The 22241-nt window shown below is 38.5% G+C and overlaps 1 protein-coding gene across 3 annotated transcripts in view; it reads left to right on the top strand.

The window, feature by feature from the left end:
- Positions 1-22241, top strand: part of LOC114030650 (arf-GAP with SH3 domain, ANK repeat and PH domain-containing protein 1) — a 482413-nt gene that overhangs the window by 443114 nt on the left and 17058 nt on the right. For all 3 annotated transcript variants that reach the window (XM_027845496.1, XM_027845498.1, XM_027845497.1), the window contains 3 exons: positions 12223-12393; positions 18863-18932; positions 21085-21143. In XM_027845496.1, the coding sequence (XP_027701297.1) occupies positions 12223-12393; positions 18863-18932; positions 21085-21143 (300 nt within the window). The remainder of the gene's footprint in view (positions 1-12222; positions 12394-18862; positions 18933-21084; positions 21144-22241) is intronic.

Raw genomic sequence — 22241 nt, 5'->3', positions numbered from 1 at the left:
AGAGAGTCTAGATGAGTTTATTAAGGTGTCTGACCCTCCTGCCCCCCCCACCCCAAATTTCTTTTTCTCTGAATTTTACAATGTTTTATTAAGACTATAAATACGAGAAGGTTTGGGTTCTTTTTTTCTGTTTGTTTATTTTAGTTCTTTTTTTTTAAAGGACATAACACTCAATAACAGTGAGAATTATTCTCTGATAGTATACAATATGTGTCTGAGGACTTACCATATTGGCTCCTTTCTTGGGATGACAGTTAACGTACAGCAGAGTTTTTGAGTAACTGGTAGGCAGAGCATTCTGGCAGAATGCAGAAGGTTAAAGAAGATATAAGAGCATGAAGCCTCATTATAATGGATTGTTTTCTGGGTTTAAAAAGAAAATAAAACCCACTGAAATACTGTTCTCCCTTATGTAATTACATCCTGCTAAATAATCAACAGTACAGTAAAAATTCATTAATATTTTCTCAAGCATAAAGGCTAGGCTTAAGTCCACCTTTGCTCTAACATAGAAAAGGCTTACTAAGCTTATTAATAGGAGGGCTAGATGTCAAAAAGCATATTTAGCTGACGCAGATTTTTCAGGCATTTTAGTGGAACAATTTACATAAAATTGTGTGTCAATTACAATGAATTCTTATGTGGCCATTAATTACTTAGGCCATTTGTTTGTTTGTCAGCTGGTTCGAAGCACTATAAATTTTGAAAAGGAATATGACTCCATTTTATTTGAAATATTCTTCAATGTAGAATTTTCACTAATTCAGATTAGTTCAAATTATTGACAGTTACCTATCCAGATGATCTACTCTTTGCAGATCACCATTAGATACAATGGGGCTTAAAAACAGAATTAGGAGATATTATCTCCTCATTTAAGGAGCTCAGAATGTAGGTGAAGAAACCAACACCCTCACACTCAAATTCATGACTAAAGAAGATAATAAAAGAGAAACACAAACGAGGAGTGCAAATTAGTTTGAACAGACTGCCTGCTATGAGGTTGCTAAAGAAAAGTGTGAAAAGGTCAAGGGGAATATAACATGTACAGCTACAAAATGCCAACTTTGTGCAGAGTTCTGTGCTTGTAGCTGGAGGAAATGAAATTTAGATGAGATCAAATCAATCATGAAGCCACAATAGATGTATTAAGGATTTTAGTGTTTTGGTGTTTTGTTTTTTTTTTAAGTAGTCCTCTAGGTGAAAATCTTTCTCCAAAATTTTAACAAAGAACCCATTTTAACCAAGAACACCCTCCACCCCCACCTTCTAGTAGAGTTACATAACCCCTTTTGCATGTAATTTCCTTAGCTTTCATATTCTATCAATGACAGTGGTTAGGAAAAGACTTGGAAGGAAAGAAAAGAAGAGAAGAATTTCTCAAAATGTGAGGGAGGACCAAGCTGTCATCAAAGAAGAGCAATTATGTGATTCAGATGTCTTACTTTGGAAATATTTTTCTATTGGCTGCATTAGTCACATATTGATGACTTTACAGTTTCCTGGAGGGGAAGGGGGCTGGCTGTTTGGGAAGGCAGCCAAATTGACTGGTTCAGTAGTAGAAACTTCCTCCAGACTATTTTCTTTCATTTGGCTGAGATCTTTTGCCAGTCTTTTTTTTTTTAATCAATCTCTCTTAATCCTATTGAAATCACCACTGAATAAATTGCCTGAGCCCTCGTAACTAGCAAATATTGTTGTCTTTATGTTTCCTTGCAGTAAGTTCAGCAGATTTGAGGGGCGCTATTTCTGAGTCACCCTGATGTATGTAAGGTGTGGAAAGGAAAGGGAAGGAAGTCTTCACTGTACTCCTCATAGAGGATAACATTTAGGAATATCTGAGTAATTGCTTTAAAAAAAAACATTCCCCAAGTTGCATGAATCATAAAGTCCAGGGTGAGACCAAAGTTGAAGTATTTTGTTCAACTTGGGGTGCCACATTTTTGGAAGGACATTGAAAAACAGAAATGGGGTCAGAGAAGAACAATGAGGATGGAAAAAAATTGAAAACATACTTTAAAGATGATTGGTTGAACCAACTAATGATGAGAAGAGAAAATATAAGTGGACATGGTATCTGTATGCACTTACTGAGATTTATTCTTCAAATAAGAGTTAGAGTAGATGACTTCTGAGGTCTTTTCCAACTTTAATATTCTATAATTTTTGTTTATCCACTATCTCCAAATATGGTAATATGATAAGGACAACATTAAGTAAAGGAAAAATATGTAGTAAAATTTTTCCTAGTACAGTGAATTTAATAGCAAATTTTAGCTATAATTTTTCCTGGTTTCACAAGGATCAAACATTTATCAGACTCAAATGTTTCCAGACTCTTTTTACTTAATTTGGGGGAGGGGAGCGGAGGGGAATTCTTGTATCTTCTATTAAGAATTAAATGCAGTATGCATATATTATGTTCCTACTACTTGCCAGTCATTGTGCTAGGCACTAAGAATACAAAGACAAAAATGAAACAAGCCCTGCCCTCAAGGAGGTTACATTCTCTTGAAAGCTCCATTGACAGAAATTCAGACAAGCAATAATTAAGAGATGAATCTTTGCAATCAAATAGATTTTTCTCTTTACAAGAAAGTATGCCACAGGTTTCCTTTAAATAGCATTCCCCTAGCCTAATTACAATATAATTTTTAAAAGTTTGATTTTTCAGTATACATAACTTTTCAGTCATATGATTATTATATTAGTGTAATAACCTGCATTGAGAAAGGATTTTTATTATTTTTTTTTCAGCCAAAGACGATTTATTAAAGATCTGCCCTATTAGCCAGACTCTAAAGGAATCTGAGCATCTGTGAGCTATTGGCTAGATTGTAAAAATCTGAGCAGTGGCTAGATTATAAAAATCTGAGCATCTCAATGGAGATAAGATGGACCTTATGTACAGAAAGACCGTGGGAGGGATCTAGGAGTGGCCAAGTATCCTGCAGGAAGGGGGGTGGGGCCTGGACCAAGGGAGAATGGAGCCTAGACAGGATTATGACTGGGAAGTGGCCATAGGGAGGTAAGACAATGGAGGGCTAGGCTCGGTTAAGTGTAACAGAGAATTGGGAGATTGGGTGTAGCCACAATCAAAGGCTAGTTAATGGGATTATAGCCTCAGGGGACCCCAGAGATTTAGCCATGTGGGAAAATTCAAGGTTTTTCCTTTCTAGGGTCCAGATCCCAACCCCATCATTCCCCCCTCAAACAAATGGGACCCAAATTCTTTTGGGGTAAGGGGCAAAAGGTCTTGGCTTCTGAAACTGCTTGCTGCTGGCAAGGGTCATAGAGCTGTTCCTGCCTTGAGGGGGTCCCAAAGAGGAGGTTGACTGGAACCAAGCACAGGCTGTATCCAAGGAACGATGGGGGACATTGGCTGGTACCTGCTGTTTGCTACCAACTGTTGGTGAATGGCCTATAGTCTTCTAGTCTCAGCTGGTAAAGAGCTTGGTATTAGGCATTTTTTTCCGTCAGGGAACCATATGATGAGGTCTAGAGGTTCAGGGGTGCTGGAACCCCAAAATCACGACACACAGGTCCTGCCAGAAAGAATTCAACTCAAGCCTTCTTTGAGCCAAAAACAAGGCTTATTAAAGATCAGCCATATTATCCAGACTCTTAAAGAATCTGAGCATCTGTGAACTATTGGCTAGATTGTAAAAATCTGAGCAGTAGCTAGATTATAAGAATCTGAGCCTTTTTTAAAATTTTTACCCAGCTATTGTGGGACTGCTACATAACACAGTATACTAATTGCATGGCTTAAAAAAAGACACAGGTAAAATCATTTCCCCTAATAACTTTATAAAATTCAAATCCTGAAAGAATATGATTAGCCTGTAAGGTACTTTATTGCCCTGGCTCCTAACACCAACCTTTGAAAGGGTTCCATTATATTTGAATTTCCTAATGGTACCCTTACATTTTACAGCCTTTGTGAGAATGAGCTAAAAATACCAGGTCTTTGGAGCTTTCGATGTCAAACCAAATCCAAAGTTCTCCAAGTCAGTGCTAAAGCCTGAACTAAATTCACTAACTAGGCTCCACACTATTCCCAGTGCCCCCCATCTCTCCTTAATAATATTAGGTACTTCATCACTTTCTGAAGCTAACAAATTGCATTTATTACACTGCCTAAAAGCAGCCAGATTACATGAATAAACCTATGGACTGTTTCAAACAATGACCGGCATTTGTAGAGCTCTTTATGGTTTGCAGGCATCATCTTATTTTATTCTCACTACAATACTATTTAGTAGGTAGATAATACAGGTAATACAGATGAAGGAATGGAGGCCCTCAGGTTACATGACTTGCCCATGGTCACACGACTTGTAATTGTCCAAGGCAGGATTTGATCTTCCTGACTCTTTAGCCCCTACAGCACTGTATCTCCAGAAGAAGCGGAAGGCATTCACTACCACCTTACAAGACTAAAAGAAATTAGGGACTTGTCAGACTACAGAAGACTTGAACCCTAGAGACACTTGGCTTCACTATGTGAACTTGAACAAGATAGATGACCTGTTCATATCCACACCTTTGAATTTCGCGAAGGGAAAATAATACTGAGCTTTTTAAGCTGGTTTGAAGATGATGGTTGTTTATTTTAAAACATGACTTCCTTGTTTATGAATAAGATGCATTTTTGCATGATCTCCCACTTATGAAAAGACAATAAAGTCATCTACTCTCCAAAGCTCTGGATTATGAAAATAAAATAGGAATGAATGATATATTCAGTAATAATTACGATAAGTATAGCTAATGTTTACATAGTAGCTTACTGTGTGCCAAGCACTTTATAATTATTATCTCATTTGATCCTCACAACAACCTTGGGAGGTAGGTGCTATTATTATCCCCATTTTACAGATGACGAAACTAAGACAGAAGTTACATGACTTACCCAGGGTCACATATAGCTAGTTGTTAATATATATAGTTGTTGATAGTTGACTTTAAGTCATTTACTGTCAGTAAGTGTAAGGGTCTGAGTCTACATTTGAACTGCTAGTATTATTTCATTGCACTACTTAGTTGCATCATTTTAGAAGAGTGTTTTTGATACCCGTATTGTGTATCTACTATGTGGAGATCAGCCCTAGTTCAGAGAAGCTCCAGGGATATATTGGGCAATGATCTAAGGGGCTGGAATCTCCAGGAAGATTCACCCTTGTGAAATTACAAATTCTTGTAGTATAAGATGGTTATATATCAGCTTTTGCTTCTCTGAATCATGCTTTGCACTTCAGCATATAAAGTTGGTCATGTTTATGAATAGTTTGTTCCGGTTTTGCTTCCAACTTCAGGCAAGATTGTTAGTGATGAAGATAACCTCCCTGGCCTTACTTTTTTTTTTTTTTTAATTTCAAAGATAGAATTGTATTTGGTATAGAAGATTCAATGTGGAAGACCTCTGAGTTTCCCAAGTCATCAAAAATAAATACTTGCCCACTGAAGAACAAAAGAATCAATCACAGACATGCTTCTTTTATTCTAGTCAATGCCACATTTTTTCAAAGACTGTGGAAAAATAAAGTGCTTTTCCTGATGATAGTCATTGTTAACATATCTGTGTTGCTTTCCATTACAGTACCTGTTCTGCCATTAACTGGAACATTGGTTCTACCGTATCCCTTATTCTGTGGTAAAAACAAAAATAACAGACATACAGCACCTTGTCCTGTGAACCATGATTTCCGAGATGACTGCATCAGCTTTGCATGTGGTGGCTAATGCTCAGACTAACAGATAGGCCCTGCACTAATTTACACCATAGTTGAATGACTTAACCTAATCCTAGTAAACTTTTAAAACATTTAACATTAATGTTATTTTAAATGATTTTGGAAAAATAGACAATTTTAAAAGGATAATCATTCAAAAATAGTTGGTTCTAAGTCAGGTACTATCAGTAAAAGGTTTTCCTGATTTTCCTTTTATGCCCTTAGGCACTTAGTACAGTTAAGTTGCAGATAATTGTATATCTAGGTCACCTCCTCCATGTTTTATAGAGTTAGCCACTTTCCTGATCTTGCTTCAATTTTTTCCCCTTCAGAGATGTACTTGATTCAGAGTTAAGTCTTTTTTCCTTTTTCTTTGTTCCCTAAAACTACTTATTCCTTGATTCAAAGAATGTTCAAGTTTTTTTTTTTTGCTTGTTTTTTGTTTTGTTTTTTCCCCAGAGAACATTTCTTTTCCCCTCAAGTAAGTGGCACCCAAAGGACTACTCGCCATCATTTACAAGTGTCAGAGCTGCTGTTGAGGATTTCGTTTGGTTTGGTTTTGGTTTTGATTTTTGGCCCATTCCTTCTAGAGTCTGAAAAAGGAATATATGTATTTAACAGCATTTCCCATGCTGTCCTCTTCATTTTTAAGGTCCAAAAAATTTCAGAAAATAATGTAGTTGGCTGAATCTTATTTAGTTCATCATTGAGAAGATATGTTTTAGCTCAGGTTGCTCCTGTACTCAGATTTCTCTGAGAGGAAACACTTTCATATATTTTTATTTGGGAATGTTTGTTGACAAAAGATTGTGTCTTTTAACGGTATTAGAAAACAGATAAGAAGATGCATTATTGTAGCTAGTTGGCATTTATATAGTGCTTTAGGATTTGACAAGATTAGGTGATTTGGCCGATGGAGTGCTGGGCCTGAAGTCAGGAAGACTCCTCTTTCTGTGTTCAAATCTGGCCTCAGATACTTATTAGCTATGTGACCCTGTTACTTAAGTTATTTAGCCCTGTTTTCCTCAGTTTCCTCATCGGTAAAATGAGCTGGAGAAGGAAATGGCAAACCAGTCCAGTATCTTGGCCAAGAAAATCCCAAATGGGGTCGTGAAGAGTTGGGCGCAACTGAAACGACTGAACAACAACTTCAATATATTGGCTTATTTGATCCTCACAACATAATTATTATCCCTGTTTTACAGATGAGGAAAATTAGGCTGAGAGAGGTTAAGTGAAAGCTAGTAATTGCCTGAGCAAGATTTGAACTCAGGTCTTCAAGTCCAGCAATACTATGCCACCTAGGTGCCTCAGTGTTGCAAGCTCCCTAGGCTGGGATAGGGATAAGCATTCTCACGAATAATTTATTGACCTGCAGGACTTCAGAGTGAAGTAGAGAATCAGAATCTGACAGGTGTTCCATTTTCTTTCTTTCCACACTGAGCACAAGAGTTTTTTGTGCTCCTTTTGTAGACTTTCAGGATAATTCCAGAAACTATAGTGACTGATCACTCAGCCTTTAATGGACTACAAGCTTTTAGTATGTATTAGCAAGAGACAAGGAGACCAGAAAAATCTATTATGATCTTAGGCTGCTTTAAGAAGGGTAGAATGTCTGCAATGAGCAATGTGACAGTCTCTCTGTCATTTTTCCTAGCCTACCACATCTGGAAGGAATGTTGTGTCTAGTCCTAAAAACTGCATTTAAGGAAGGGATGTTGACACACTGCATCTGGGAAGGGTGATTATGATGATGACCATGCATATCAATATCCATTGAAAAAAAAAACTGAGGATGTCCAGGAAAGGAAAGACTTAGGGGAACATGACAGCTCTTCCATCATTTGAGGAACCTTCATATGAAAAATGGAGTAGGCTTTGTTCTACTTTAATTCAATTAAACAGACATTTACTACGTGCTTATTATGTGCTTTCCCTTCCTCCTCTCCCAACCCCCCTTCCCAGTACACACACATACACACCCTTCTTTTCTCCCATTCCCCCCCCAGCCCTGGCAGAAGTAGGAACAATGAGTGGCAGTTACAGAGACAGATTTTTGGCTACCTTGACATTGACTCTTGGTCATAATTTGTGGATGTCTACCTAAGAGAGTCCAGACTTAGGGACTAAAGCAAGGTTGGCCTCCAGCTAAGGTGAAATACTCAGGGGGTACCATGAGGGACCTTTGACCATTACTTTGATGCTGGGTTGGTTAGAAGGACCTGTGGTATTGTGTGGCTAGCAATCCCTCCTTGTCTTCTCATTCTACAGAATTTTCTTTTGTGTATTTCCCTAAATTCTCCAGAGCACATCCTCCCAACATGTTAGGGACTTTCAATTCAATTAAAGAAATGGGAATTAAATGCCTTCTCTGGGCAAGGCACTGTGATTGTTGAAGGAAATAGAATGGAGACCCTGTTCTCAAGAAGCTTACACACTAATGGTAGAAAACACAGGTGTACATATAATATAAGGGACAGATAAGGTAAGTGAGAAGGAGAAGTCTAGAAAAATGCATTAAGAAATTTGAAGGAGAGCAGTTGGCCTCTTTGGGGTCATCCTCGACTCCTCACTCTCTCTCACTCCATATATCCAGTTACTTGCCAAGTCCTCTCATTTCTTTCTCCATACCTCTCATATATACCCATTTCTCTCTGCTGACATAACTACCACCCTAGTCTAGTCTATCATCACCTTTAAACTGGACTATTACAATCACCTCCAATGGTCTCCCTTCCTCTGTTCTCTCCTCACTCTAATCAATTGTCTACACAGCCACCAAAGTGAGTTTCCCAAGTCATCATGGGCACACACCAGGATCAAATATAAACTCATCTGTTTGCTGTTTAAAGTTCTTCATAACCTCACCCCTACCTATCTTTCTAGTTTCCCCCTGTTTTTCTCCTTACCTCATGCTACAGTCCAGCCACATAGACTGTCCCCATTGGGATTTTTTACTTCCTCATTTCAACCTATTAGAATGCCTTCTTCCTTTAAGACTCAACCAAAGTGCCCCTTCTGCATCAGGTCCTTCCCGGGACCACTTAAACCCTCCCCCCAGTTACTAGTGCCATCATTTGTAAGGTTATTTTATGGCTACTCTGTAGGTATCTTGTATAAACCCATTTATATACAGGATGTCTCCCCCATTAGTCTTTAAGTCCTTGAGGACAAAGACTGTTTCCACTTTTTGTATAGGTTTTTCACACTGCTTTGTATAAATGTACGTGCTTTTAATGCCAGAAAATCCTGTCCTCTGTGGCACATAGATGTTTATTTCAGGATAAGTCAAGACCAGTGTATTATAGTAAAGCCTTCGATGGGCTTTACTGTACACACCAGGAATAAAATTTTCAAACCTTGCCTGGAAGGTACAAATGTCTTATCCCGGCTATAACACTCAGATGTCATTTAACAAAAAAAAAAAAGAAAGAAAGAAGTAAGTAGACTTACCCAGATTTTTAAAAAATGGCGTGCATATAGGATGAAGGAGACATAGAAAGAGAAGAGGTCATGGTGGGAAGGGGCAGGGAACATAGAGGGTTAAGAAAAGGCAAATTCAGTATGACTCAGCAGAGCAGTGTAATATGGTAGCCAGAAAAGCTAGTGCTACATTAGGCTACATTAATGGAAGTTTGATGTAATGACAGAAGGAATCCCCACATATTTTGCCTCCAAGACCACATCTGAAATATTTCTGGAGGACAGCATAGCTGTCTTCAAGTACCTGAGAGGTCATCATGTGTAAAAGAGATTTGACTTGTTCTGTTTGCATCTAAAAGCAGATTAAGACTAATGGGTAGAAGTTGGAAAGATACAAATTTAGGCTTACTCTAAGAGGGAAAACCAAGTAACAGTTGTTCAGTCGTTTCTGACTCTTCATGAGCCCATTTGGGGTTTTCGTGGCAAAGATGCTGGAGTGATTTGCCATTTCCTTCTGTAGCTCATTTTACATAGGAGAAGACTGAGGAAAACAGGGTTAAGTGACTTGCCCAGGGTCACACAGCTAGTAAGTATCTGAGGCCAGATTGAATTCAGGAAGATGAGTCTTCCAGACTCCATTCTATCCACTGAGCCACCTAGCTGCCAAAAGTGGACTGGGCTGCTCTGGGAAGCAGTAGGATTCCCCTCATTGAAGCTCTTCAACAAAGACTGGATTTTTTCTGTCCGAAAAAACAGAGAGCAACTAGGATAGTGAGAGGACTGGAGAAAGTCTCCGAAAGATATCATTGGTTTTTAGAGTGGTTCAAGAGCCTAGGGGAATTTAATATAATGAAAAATAGCCTTAGAGGGAATATGGTAGCTGTCATCCTATTTTGGAAAATTGTAATGTTGAGAGGAGGATGTGTTCTGCTTGGCCCTAGAGTGTAGCACTTGGATCAATGGGTAGAAGTTATAAGGGGAGAAAAATTTCAACTCAGTGTAAATAAAAGCTTCCTAACATTTAAAGCTGAAGCAAAATGGAATGAGCTGCCCATCACTGAAAGTGTGCCAAAGCAGCTAGATGGTCTTTTTTCTTTTTTTTAAAGAATGTTGCAGAGAGCATTCATGTGTCAGACAATTGGACTGGGGGACTTCTAAGGACCCATCCAAGTCTAAGATCTACCATTTTTTTTAAAGATAAATGATACTTGGCCTTTCCTCACTGAATCAGGTCCTAATTTTAATTAGGACATTATTTTATCTCAAAGCCAGAATAACATCCAGAAGTAATTATTATAGATTTTTGTTGTTGTTGGGGTGGGGGGTTTTTTGAGGGGGGAGGGGAGGACAACCATTTATTAAGTGCCTACTATATGCCAGGCACTGTGCTAAGTGCTTTTATTATCCCCATTTTCAGATGAGAAAACTGAGGCAGACAGGTTAAGTAGACTTACCCAGGGTAACACAGCAAGTGTCTGAAGCTGGATTTGAACTCAGGTCTTCCTGACTTGGCCCAGTGCTTTCTTTCTGTGCCATCTGATTGCCTCTAGGGTAGGACTTGTGATTTCATCAAGGTAGGGAAGTCCCAGTATAGAAACTCTCATAACCAATACAGATTGGCAACTCTTGTGACTTACCATAACTGTTAGAACTACCTGGGACATTGAGGGGTTAAGTGAGATGCCCATAGTTTCCTAACTGGTATACATCAGGAGGAGGATTTTCCAATCCATATCTCCCTTTCACCAAACCTCTATATTCTATGTCACAGTGCTTATTAATGAATAATCATTAGTAGGTAACATTAAAAATTATCTTGACCTTGAAAAGAAACCTTCAGTAATTAAGCCTTTTCTTTTAATGTACAGAATATAGAAAGCTCTTTTGGAGCCTATCTGGATCATCAGGTATACACTGTGATGTGTTAAATCTGTGGTGATGTGGTGATGGTCTCTTTTTTTTTTTCTTTTTCCTTTTTCTTTTTTTGGTGATGCTTGTCATGTTAGTATCAGGAATGAGTGTCCAAAAGCATAGTTAGACAGGCACGCCTCATAATGTTTCCAGCAAGGACAGACCATTCTTTGGCAATACTTATCAACTATGAGAGGCCATTGAAAAAGCAAAGTAAGTCATGATTTGGCCTGGAAAAGACCAGGCTCAAATCAATGCCGTAAGGAGTTCTACATCATTATTTCATGTCATTTCTGGTACTACATCTTGTCCTTCAGAGAAAGATGACTTTTTTTTTTTAAAGCAATAGGACTCAGTGTCTCATTTACTGTATATACTATGTCCCAGCTTCTAGTACAATAGAAAGTCTGTGATTTCTAGAACAATCCAGTATATAAGTCTTTGAAGGAGGAAAAATGGTATACTCTCTTCCATTGCAGAAATCATATTTGGTGGGGAGGGATCACATAGCTTTTAAGATCACTTTTAGATAATTAACTTCATTATTTAGAAAGGTCATTTTTTAAGAATTCAGGAGAGATTTGCTAACACCTATACATGCACACAGAAAAAAATTTAATGGAAAGAAAAATTCTGGGTCTGAGAAATACTTTGGAGCTTATTGGTTGTGGTCTTTATGGAAGGTTTATCCCACCTTCAGCTATTTCTTTGTATTGACGTTTGCCAGCAGTACTGTGTACCCTTCATTCCTCAAGTGTGTAGAGCTCATGATGCTTCCAGGGAATCACTGATTTGAAATGTGTTTTTCTGTTGCAACCAAATGATGAATTTAAACCCATTAATATCCTTTGTTGATTATTTGGTGTTTTGTTTCTTTTTTAAAAATTGCTTTGTAAATTACTTTTTGCCAGTATTTATTTTTAAAAAGGCAGCAACAAGAAGTCCATAACCTGTTTTTTGTTGGACTGATAGAAATTCTCATAGACCTTGTGCTGGTTAGATCTTTTGCTTTCTGTCCTTTACTGTTTTGTTTAAAGTTCTGACTTATGAGTCCTTAGTTTATTTTCAAGCATTTGGTTGTGTGTCAGGGAGATCTGGACTGAGTTATTTTTCCCCCCTTTTTTTTCCCTTTCCTTTTCTCTTTTTTTCCCAGGTCCAACTGGCCCACCTTCAACACTCCCTCTAGGCACCCAACCCCCCAGTGGCAGCTCTACCCTTTCCAAGAAGAGACCCCCTCCCCCACCACCAGGACACAAAAGAACCCTCTCTGATCCTCCAAGCCCATTACCTCATGGTCCCCAGAATAAAGGTGCAATTCCTTGGGGTAAGTTTTTTGTTTGTTTTTGTTTTTTATTTACTAAAACAGCCTAATGTGGGATTCTAGAGTTCAGTGTACAGTGGTGTAATGTATCAAGGTCAGCTAATATTTTTTAAACAGGTAATAATAGCTCTCATAGTTATAACCAGTACCATGCTGGTAAGTGTTTAACAACCAGGTCTTTGAAAATTCACAACTCATGTTTAAGTTTAATCTGCATTATTGACATTTTCTCCATCACTTTCTTATGTCTAGACAAGAAACAAAATAATAAATCAAGCCCTGATTTTGTAGCCTTTGCTGATTTCAAAGGTATAAATACACTGAAAATTTAATAATCAGCCCTTGAAAACTGGTATGAGCAGCCTCTAGTACTCCCCTGGACATAATACTTCTTGATTTACAAAGTGCTTTCTTCACCATTGCCCCATGAGACAAGTAATTCAAGCCCTATTAATAAGTCCAAATTACAAATCAGAAAATTGAGGCACAGAAAGGCCTGTTCTGAGGAATACCACCCTGAGTTTGTGTATTTGCTTTTATTTTCACTTCCAAATTCTCTCCCTCACCCTACCTCCTCCCCTACCCATTGAGAAGGCAAGAAATACAATACCCATTATAATTATGAAGTCATGCAAAACATTTCCACATTAGTCATGAACAGCACCCTCTGTTACAGAGCTAGGACTATATTTCTCTCATGATAAACCTTTTTTCAAAACTCCCTGTAGTTCAAATCAGCAAACATTTATTAATTACTTGAATACTAAGCAGTGTGCTTAGAATTATGAGGGACTGCAAAGATTTAAAATCCAGTGAGGAAACAGGACATATATACAAATGGAATGTAGTATCATAAGCACAAGAGGAGATTAAGACAAACCTCTTTCAAGCAGATATGAATGACTTTGAAGTTTTTCTGAACTTTGACAGGGCTGATATGACCATTCACAAATAGGTATATGTAGCCATAGGCCAGAGGTGGGGAACCTTTGACATTGAGGCCACAGGTAGCCCTCTGGGTCCTCAAGTGCAGCCCTTTGACTATTCTGTTAAGTTTGGATTCTATCAAAGGAGCACACTTGAGGACCTAGAGGGCCACATGTGGCCTCGGGGCCACATGTGGCCTTGAGGCCACAGGTTCCCCACCCCAGGCAGGCAGACAGTAGCAGATATACACGTATGCACCCTCAAACACATACACACCTTCAAAATATGAAAAATTCCTTTTACAAGGTAGAAAGAGAGAGAGAGAGAGAGCTCTGGAAGGGACTGTAAGGAAGAGGTTTTTAATCTTTTTTATCTCTTGGACCTCTTTGTTAGTCGGTGAAGTCTGTGGGCCTCTTTTCAAAATAATGTTTTTGAAAACAAAATAAAACAAAATATAAAAAAAGAAGAAAAGAAGCCAAAGGTTAGTGGGGGGAACTAATTTCCCATCCAAATAAGGACCCCCTGAAATCTATCCATATCACAAATTAAAACATTCTATGAATTTATGGTATTTGATATTTTTATGTTGTTTGTTGAGAAAAGCATTACTATATGAATGAATTGTTGTTATTATTACCTAGCAAGATTGAGTTAAGAATCCCAAACCTTTTTTTTTTCCTACTACAGACATTAGTGCCCGAAAGTAGCACATTCCTAAAAAAGTTTTTTTGGATTCTGTGCTCTGTTTTAGGGGAAATCCAGTTCAAACCTTTTGATAGAGGTACCAAGTATGCCTCTGGGCCTTTATAAAAATATAAATAGCTTAAGTAATACTTTTTGGAACAGTAGTTCATTTTGCTTCCACTTTTGAAATGTAATATATTCGTTGGTATAAGAAAGATTTAGATCTGGCAACAGCATTGTGTGATAGGGAAGAACACTGAGCTACAAAATAAGGAGATATGAATTCTAGTACCTGGTCTGCCAACACTGATTGGGCAGGTCTTGACTACTCTGAACTTCAGTCTCCTTACCTGTGACTCTTTTTAAATTCTTATTTTATTTTGTTGTTAAATCAAATTCAAGGGGAAGCCACAGACCATGTTTAAAAAACAATACAGAGATATGGCTTAATGCTTCATTCCTCGAATAAGTAGTTTATAGGTGAAGACTAGAAGTCTGTGGCAGCCAGATCTGATAAACATGAACTTCAAGCTCAGGGGAGTAAAGTGTCTTGCCCAGAGTCACACAGCTAATAGTATAGTGATAGAGCCAGGATGAAAATGCAGGTGTTTTGACCATCCATTTCCACTCCAAAGAAAGTCTCTCCAGTTCCATTTCATAGGCTTTCCCAGTTTCAACAGAATGCCAGAGCATTAAAAAAGCTGCACATGTCTTCCAAGATCTTCTTCTGAGAGAAATGAAGAAGGTGGGTGTGAAATAAAATTGAATGAAGTCCACTTTCCCCTTTTTAATAGCCAGATTAGGTTTCTTTGGGAATTTGTACATGAACTCTATAGGTAGCTCCAGTAAGTATAAATAGGAGGTCATAGAGATGTCATTGGCAAGTATGAGTAGGGTGGAATCAATTGGATTTTTTTTTTTCTTCTAGCCTCCTACAAAACCTGTTTAGCAATCACTGGTTGATGAAAATCTTCCCCTTGGGAAGGGAATTTCCATGTTCGTTAACTTTATTCCACCAGCACAGTGTTTCTTCAAGAATTTGATTGTCAAAGATTGCTTGATTAAGTATACAGAAATAAGATTTGGCAATTCTCTGGTGTAATGCTTTAGTTTCTTAAAGGATAGCCATTTGGTCATTTCTTTTAGAAATAAATGAAGTCTAGGAGGATAAGTTAATACGAATTGTGCTAGAAGCAACTGCAATTTTTGTTATGAAATCAAAGGGGTAGATGTGCTAGAATTCTAGAATTCAGTCATCTCACACAAGTCCTACAAAGTTTGCTTGTGACCTATCCAGAGATCTTATATTCATATTTGAAGATTATTAGGAACATCCTAAATCTTCACAGCTAGATTAAGGAACAAAATCTACTCTTGGTTTTGATATAGTCACTATAATAACAATAGTTATTATTGCAACAATAGCAGCAGCCGCAATAATAGATTTATACAGTACTTTAAGGTTTCCAAAGCGCTTTACAAATATTGCCCTATTTGAATCTCACAACAGTCCTGGGAGATAGATACCATTGTTATGCATTTTATAGATGAGGAAAATGAGGCAGACAGCAGTTGAGTCTTGCTGGTAAGTGTCTGAGACCAGATTAGAATTAAGGTCTTCCTAATGCCAAACAAGCCCAGTGCTCTGTCCACTATACTACCTAAGTACCTAGTTCCTAGCCCTCTGGTGACTCAGCTCTAAGCCTCCTCACCTCACCCCAGCCCCACCAAGATGCTAAGTGGTGCTGAAGGAAGCTGGGTGTCCGTGTTGGACAGCTGGCCATGGGGGTAAAAAGACATTCAAATGAGGACAGTAGAACTGGATTGTAAACAACCTGGGGCAAGGACCATGACTGACTTTCATCAAGTCCCAGTTCAAGTCCTACTACATAGTGGAAGTCTTTCCCAGACCTCCTTAATCATAGTGCCTTCCCTCAGAGATTAACTCCAATTGATCTTATGTGTATATTTTGTTTATATAAGATGGCTTGCATGTCGTTTTCTTTGTGAGCTCCTTGAGAGTAGAGGCTGTTTTTGCCTTTGTATTCCCAGGGCTTTAAACCATGTATGGTATTTAGTGGCCACTTAATGAATGCTTATTGACTTGCCTTGATTTAGACACTGGATTTGGAATCAAGGAAAATGGACTCAAATTTTGGCTCTGCTACTTGCTAGCTGTATTATGTATCACCTTCCCCAAGTCATTTAATTTCATGAAGCCTTAGTTTTCTCATCTATAAAAAGAAGAGAGCAGTCCTTGCACTATGTGCAAGGTTGTCATGAAGAAGTACTTGAAGTCAATATAGAAATATGAGTGTTTTTTCCCTGTTTGTCTATAATTGACAGTCTGTGAGTCAGCCACCAACTTTAGTGGAAAGACACTTACTCTGTACCCAAAAAATAGCACATTGTTTATTTTTAATAGAATTTATTATTTCATATCACATTATTTAAGTAGATGTGAAAATGTTTTCCTACGTCCCCAAATACTTGCAATAACACATAAAACAATGTCATAATCTTATCCCAACAAAATACTTAATATTTTCCTCCTTGGAGCTAGAAAACAGACTGTTGTTGGACTGTAATATTTAAATATAGATGAAGAACACTGAGGAAGTTACCTGTTGCATTTGCCAAATCCCCTATCCTTGTGTTTTCATTTTCTGCTTGAAGATGAAATTTCTTACATCAGTGGTTTAGTACAGTTCTAGATCTCAAGGCAAAGAAATACAGCCCCACACTCTCTTAACTACAGAGTCCCCTAAGGGTATATACACATCAATCAATCAATCAACAAGTATTTATTAAGCACCTGCTACCTGCCAGGTACTGGGGATACAAGTAAAAAGAAAGAAATAGTCCCTATTCCCAAAGAGCTTTCATGCTAGCGGGGGTGAGAGGGGTGGTGGGTGGGGAACGGAACGGGATGGGACATGTAGATATAAAAATCATAAATGTATAGAGACATAGGTAGATATACATATTCATAAATGCATAAACACACAGGTTAATATTGTACATGAAACTGCAAATATTTATGAACCTCTGTGTTTATGCATTTATGAACTTATATTTATGCTGTATGATTTAATATCACACATATTATATGAGATGGCACTGTGGATAGAATACTGGGCCTGACATCAAGAAAATCTGAGTTCAGATATAGTCTCAAATATTCATTAGCTGTGTGACCCTGGACAAATCGCTTAACCTCCCTCAGCCTCAGTTTCCTAATCTGTAAAACAAGGATGATAATAGTATATACCTTCCAGGGTTTTTATGACGATCAAATGAGATAATATTTATAAAGTACCTAGCATAGTGCCTGGTACATAGTGGGTGCTTATTAAATGCTTATTTCTTTCCTTCATACATATATATGTATATATATGTATGTATGTATGTATATGTATATGTATATACACCTGTACACACACACATATCCCTATGAATGTCCCGTGTGTTTTAGTGTGATTTTAAGCTTTAGTTATACACATATGTAGGTAGCAAGGTAGCAAACTTGGTAAGAGCTGTACTTGGAGTCAGGAATATCTGAGTTCAAATCCCTCATCAGATTCTTTCTAGCTGTGTGACCCTGGACACATCATTTAACATGTTTGCCTCAGTTTCCTTATCTATAAAATGGGGATAATAATAGTACTATTATTACTACCTCCCAGGATTGTTGTGAGGATCAAATGAGATGATATATGTACAGCACTTCGCAAACTTTAAATGTTATAGAAATGCTAGCTATCATTGGTATTTATATATATATACACATATGTGTGTACATATATGTACATATATAAATACCAATGAAAGCTAGCATTTAACACACACACACACAAAGTGGCTAGATACAAAGTAGTTTAGAAGGGAGGTAGCTAGGTGGGTCAGTGGTTAGAGTGCTGGGCCTGGAGTCAGGAAGACCTGAATTCAAATGTGGCCTGTGTGACCCTGGGAAAGTTACTTAACCTCTGTTTGCCTTAATCCACTAGAGAAGGAAATGGCAAACCACTTTAGTATCTTTGCCATAGTTGTATCTGACGGTAGCCATCCCTAGGGTAGGGGGGAAAGGAGGGAAGGGGAAAAAAACAAGAAATTTACATGATAACTTTATTATATATTTAAAAGGAATAACAAGTTGTATATAATTTGCACTTTCATGTACAGTCATCCTTTTTTGTTATACTATGTTATGGAAATGCTTGTTTTATTCCATAAATTAAAAATAAAATAAATGGGAAAATATTTTAATTAAAAATTAAACACTTGATGGACAATATGGTCCACAAGGTCAAAAAGAGTCAGACACAACTGAACAACAACAGCATCAATAAATTTAGAAGGGAAGACAGTGGCAGCTGTGAGGATCAGGAGAGATTTCTTGCAGAAGGTGGTACTTGAGCTGAGTCTTGAATGGGCCTCTGTGAAGTGGAGTTAAGGAGAAAGTACGTTGTAGGCATGGTAGCCCAGCCAGGCCAAAGGCCCAGAAGACAGAGATGGCTTATCACGAGTGAGTGATGGGGAAAAGACCAGTGTGGCCCAATCAAGGCGTACAGGACAAGGAGGCCAGAATGATGAGTGTGGTCTGGGTGGTGGCAGTGGTTGGGCTTGGCTCTCTTTTATATTCAGGAGCACAAAAAGAAGCTGGAAATGTTTTCACATGCATCAATCTAGGGAAAGCAGACCCTAGGCACTTTGTGAATATGGGGTTGGCTGAAGTACTTTGGTTTAAGGGCTGAACGCAGGCATTGTGTCTGTGGCTGCCCAGTTGATGATGCTTCTCTCTCTGGAAGAAGGAGTCCAGTCTAGTTAGCCATAGTCCGACAACTGTTTTTCTTCTCCTTAGGTAATGACATGGGTCCATCATCTTCTAGTAAAACCACAAACAAGTTTGAAGGAATGTCCCAGCAATCAAGGTAAGTTGATGTTTGATACTCAGTATTCTACTGTTTTCATACAGTTGTGTTTAATGGAATTGATAGCATGCCAGAGCCAATACCATTTGACAAATAAAGGAATTGAGGCCAAGAGATTTCATGAAATATCCAGTAGATATAAAAAAATTGTTACCACCATTTTCAGACTTTCAAATTAGATTAAGATATTGCAATCACTCTCTATTCACTCCATTGTTCAGGAAGGAGTTTAGGGAAGGAACAGAACTCAGGAGCAGAACACGTCCAGGGAGGTTTCCAAAGCATTTGAAACTCCTAATTCAAAAGTTTTTCTTTTGAAAGTCTAGACTGTTCAGGAGTGGGGAACCTGTGGTCTTGAGGCCACATGTGGCCCTATGACTGAATCCAGACTGGCCTCACTTAAGGACTTAGAGGGCCACTTGAGGCCACAGGTTCCCCACCCCTGTGAGTTACATAGCACCGTAAAAGTGGTGTTTGTTAGAACCATACAATATTAGAGGTGGATATACTCTAGAGAGCATCTGGTTCAGTGCCTTGAGGCCCAGAAAGGGGAATTAGTTCAAAAGCTAGCTGCCAAAAATGTATATTTTGAGACAGGAACCTTTGAGACAGGGAAGCAGGGACATGGGTTTTCATTTGGATTACTCACCATTGTTTAATGGAGAGTAGATAGTAGAATTACCATTTCCTATTCTCCCACCTTATTCCAATATAGGTTCTTTCAAATAGAGCCTGTGTAGGATCCCTTTTAATGAGCCAGACGTTCCTACTGCCCAGAGTGGAGTTTGGCCTCCCTGGAGCTGTGGAGGTCTGTAAACCAGAGCCTGGTGGTGATTCATGAGCTTCTAGGATCTTTGCCTCCTGCTCACCCCCTAAGAACTGACCTCTCACTCCCTTTGCACAGGGGGTGACCCAGACCCCTGTGAGTGCATGACCTTCTGGGGAATTGTTCATGAGGGTTTTCAGAAGCCAAAGAGATCTATTTTTAGAGCTTTGTCAATGGGCAGATGTTGCACATATAAAACATATCAATCAATATTGCACGCGCTTTCTTGCCAAGGAATCTAAGCAAGATTTTATGAGTTCAAACTCCATAAATGTTATAAGGAAAATCCTCCTGTCTTCCTGTGTTTATTTACTGCTAATCTTCTTTCATGATTATTGTATCTCAGAGACTTTTTTTCCATGGTTTCTCAGAGTGTGGTATGATTCTCAAGTGAGCTGCTGGGGGAGGGGCGGTGCAGAGAGAGATTAAGACCTGGGGGTGAATGGTAGGGGAAGAGGGAGGAATGGGGTCAGCATGGAACAAGAAGTAAAGACAAGGAAGAGCTGTCTGAAGGAAGATAAGCAACTAGGTTTTCCTGCTTCTTGCTCTTTCTTTCTTTTTTCTTTCTTTCCTGATTTTTTTTTTTTGCATAGAGTTAAGGTGACCAGAAAAGAAATCTCAAGTTTGTACATGAGGGGAGAACTACAAAAATGGCTATTTAAATGGAACATTCTTAAGGGGTCTTTGGCCCAAAAAACTTCAGTGCTGATCCTCTTTGCTTTTGTTAAAACTTTTGCCGAGCTCCTAGGAGGTCTGTCGAACATGGTTATTCCGTTTTTATTAAAGAAAAATAAGAGTTTTATGGTGTTTTTAAAAATTAAGGTCTGTAGTGTTCCAGGGTACCAGGGGAAAATGTCTTTTCATTGCTGCCTTACTATACAGCATTGGGTGAGCCACCCTATCACTGCCTGCGCATAGGGTTTCCCCATCCTGTAAAATGGAGGTCACTAAACCATTGGCTCCTGATCCTTTAGATGCTAATTATTGAGTTTGTGGGTAGTATCTCCTACTTTAGTCTTTGGGGGATTCCCTGGTGATTTCAACTTTAGCCAAGAGACAGGGAAGGAGGGAGCAAGGGAAGGAAAGGAAAATTAAACTCCTTTGACCAACTCTGGAAAATGGTCCCGGATGTGATGCTTTATTTTTTGTTTGCAATCCTACCTGTTATTCTCCATCCACATAAAATAGGGATTTATGCTTGTCTTCTATTATAGGAACATTGGTATAATTGGTTAGTCTGTAAAGTGCTATGAGATCCTTGAATAATAACTTCGCTATTAATATTGTAACTGGTTGAGGTCATAATGATTCTTATTTATTTATCAGTACTGGCTCTGCAAAGACTGCCCTTGGTCCAAGAGTTCTTCCGAAACTACCTCAAAAAGGTAAGGCTTGCCTTTTTCAAGTCTGTATGATCATCCTTCTCTCCTGACATTGCTACCATCGTGATACACGTCCTTATCACCTCACACCTAGATTATTGTAGCCTGCTGGTGGGTCTGCCTGCCAGTGGATCTGCTTGTCTTCAGTCTCCTCACTCCAATCCATCCTCCATTCAATCACTAAAGTAATTTTCCTAAAGCACAGGTCCAATCATGTCAATCCCCCCTCCCACCACCCGCTCTTTACAAACTCCAGTGGCTCCCTGTTGTCTTCAGGAACAAATATAAAATGCTCTGTTTGGCATTCAAAACCCTTCATAACCTATCGTCACACTACCTTCCCATTGTTCTTACACATTACTCCCTACCACATATTCTTCAAATAGACACTTCATCTCACAGTTCTGGGCATTTTCTCAAACTGTCCACCATGTCTGCAGCACTATTCCTCCTCTACATTGACTACTGACCTCCCTGACTTCTCTTAAGTCCCAACTAAAATCCCACCTTCTGTGGGAAGCCTTTCCCAGTCCCGCTTAATTCTAGTGCCTTCTCTCTTTTAATTATTTCCTGTTTATCTTTTACGTAGCTTATTTGTATATACTTGTTTGTTTGTTTTCTCCCTCATTTGGTTGTGAGCTCCTTGAGAGTAAGGAATTGTCTTTTGCCTATTTATATCCCCAATGTTTAGCACAGTGCCTGATGCATAGTAGGTGCTTAATAAATGTTTATTGTCTGACTTGCCATCCCAGCACAATTACTAAAAGGTAATTGTTTGGGGAAGGATGCACAAATATTGCCATCCATGGTTCTGTTTACCTCTTTTTTCCAAACTGTAAGGTAAAATTCATCATGCTGAGAACAGAACGTAGGTTATTTTTTCTTAAAATCAACTCTTCTTTTTTACTTCTTTTTTTTTTTAAGTAGCACTAGCATTCACCCAGCTTGCCAGGCTAGAAACTTTAGAATTTTACTCTTCTTAGTATCTCTTCACCTGCATTGAGTCAGGTACTAAATTCTTAGCAATATCTCTAATCCAACAATATCTCTCAACTGCCTGCTTTTTTTTTTCTTCTCACTCCAACATGAGCATTCATCAAA

This window comes from Vombatus ursinus, unplaced genomic scaffold (assembly GCF_900497805.2).
Source record: "Vombatus ursinus unplaced genomic scaffold, bare-nosed wombat genome assembly UNPS02014973.1, whole genome shotgun sequence".
In the NCBI taxonomy this organism is placed as follows: domain Eukaryota; kingdom Metazoa; phylum Chordata; class Mammalia; order Diprotodontia; family Vombatidae; genus Vombatus; species Vombatus ursinus.
Note: the sequence above shows the minus strand (reverse complement) of the source record. Positions and strands in the feature narration are given on the sequence as shown.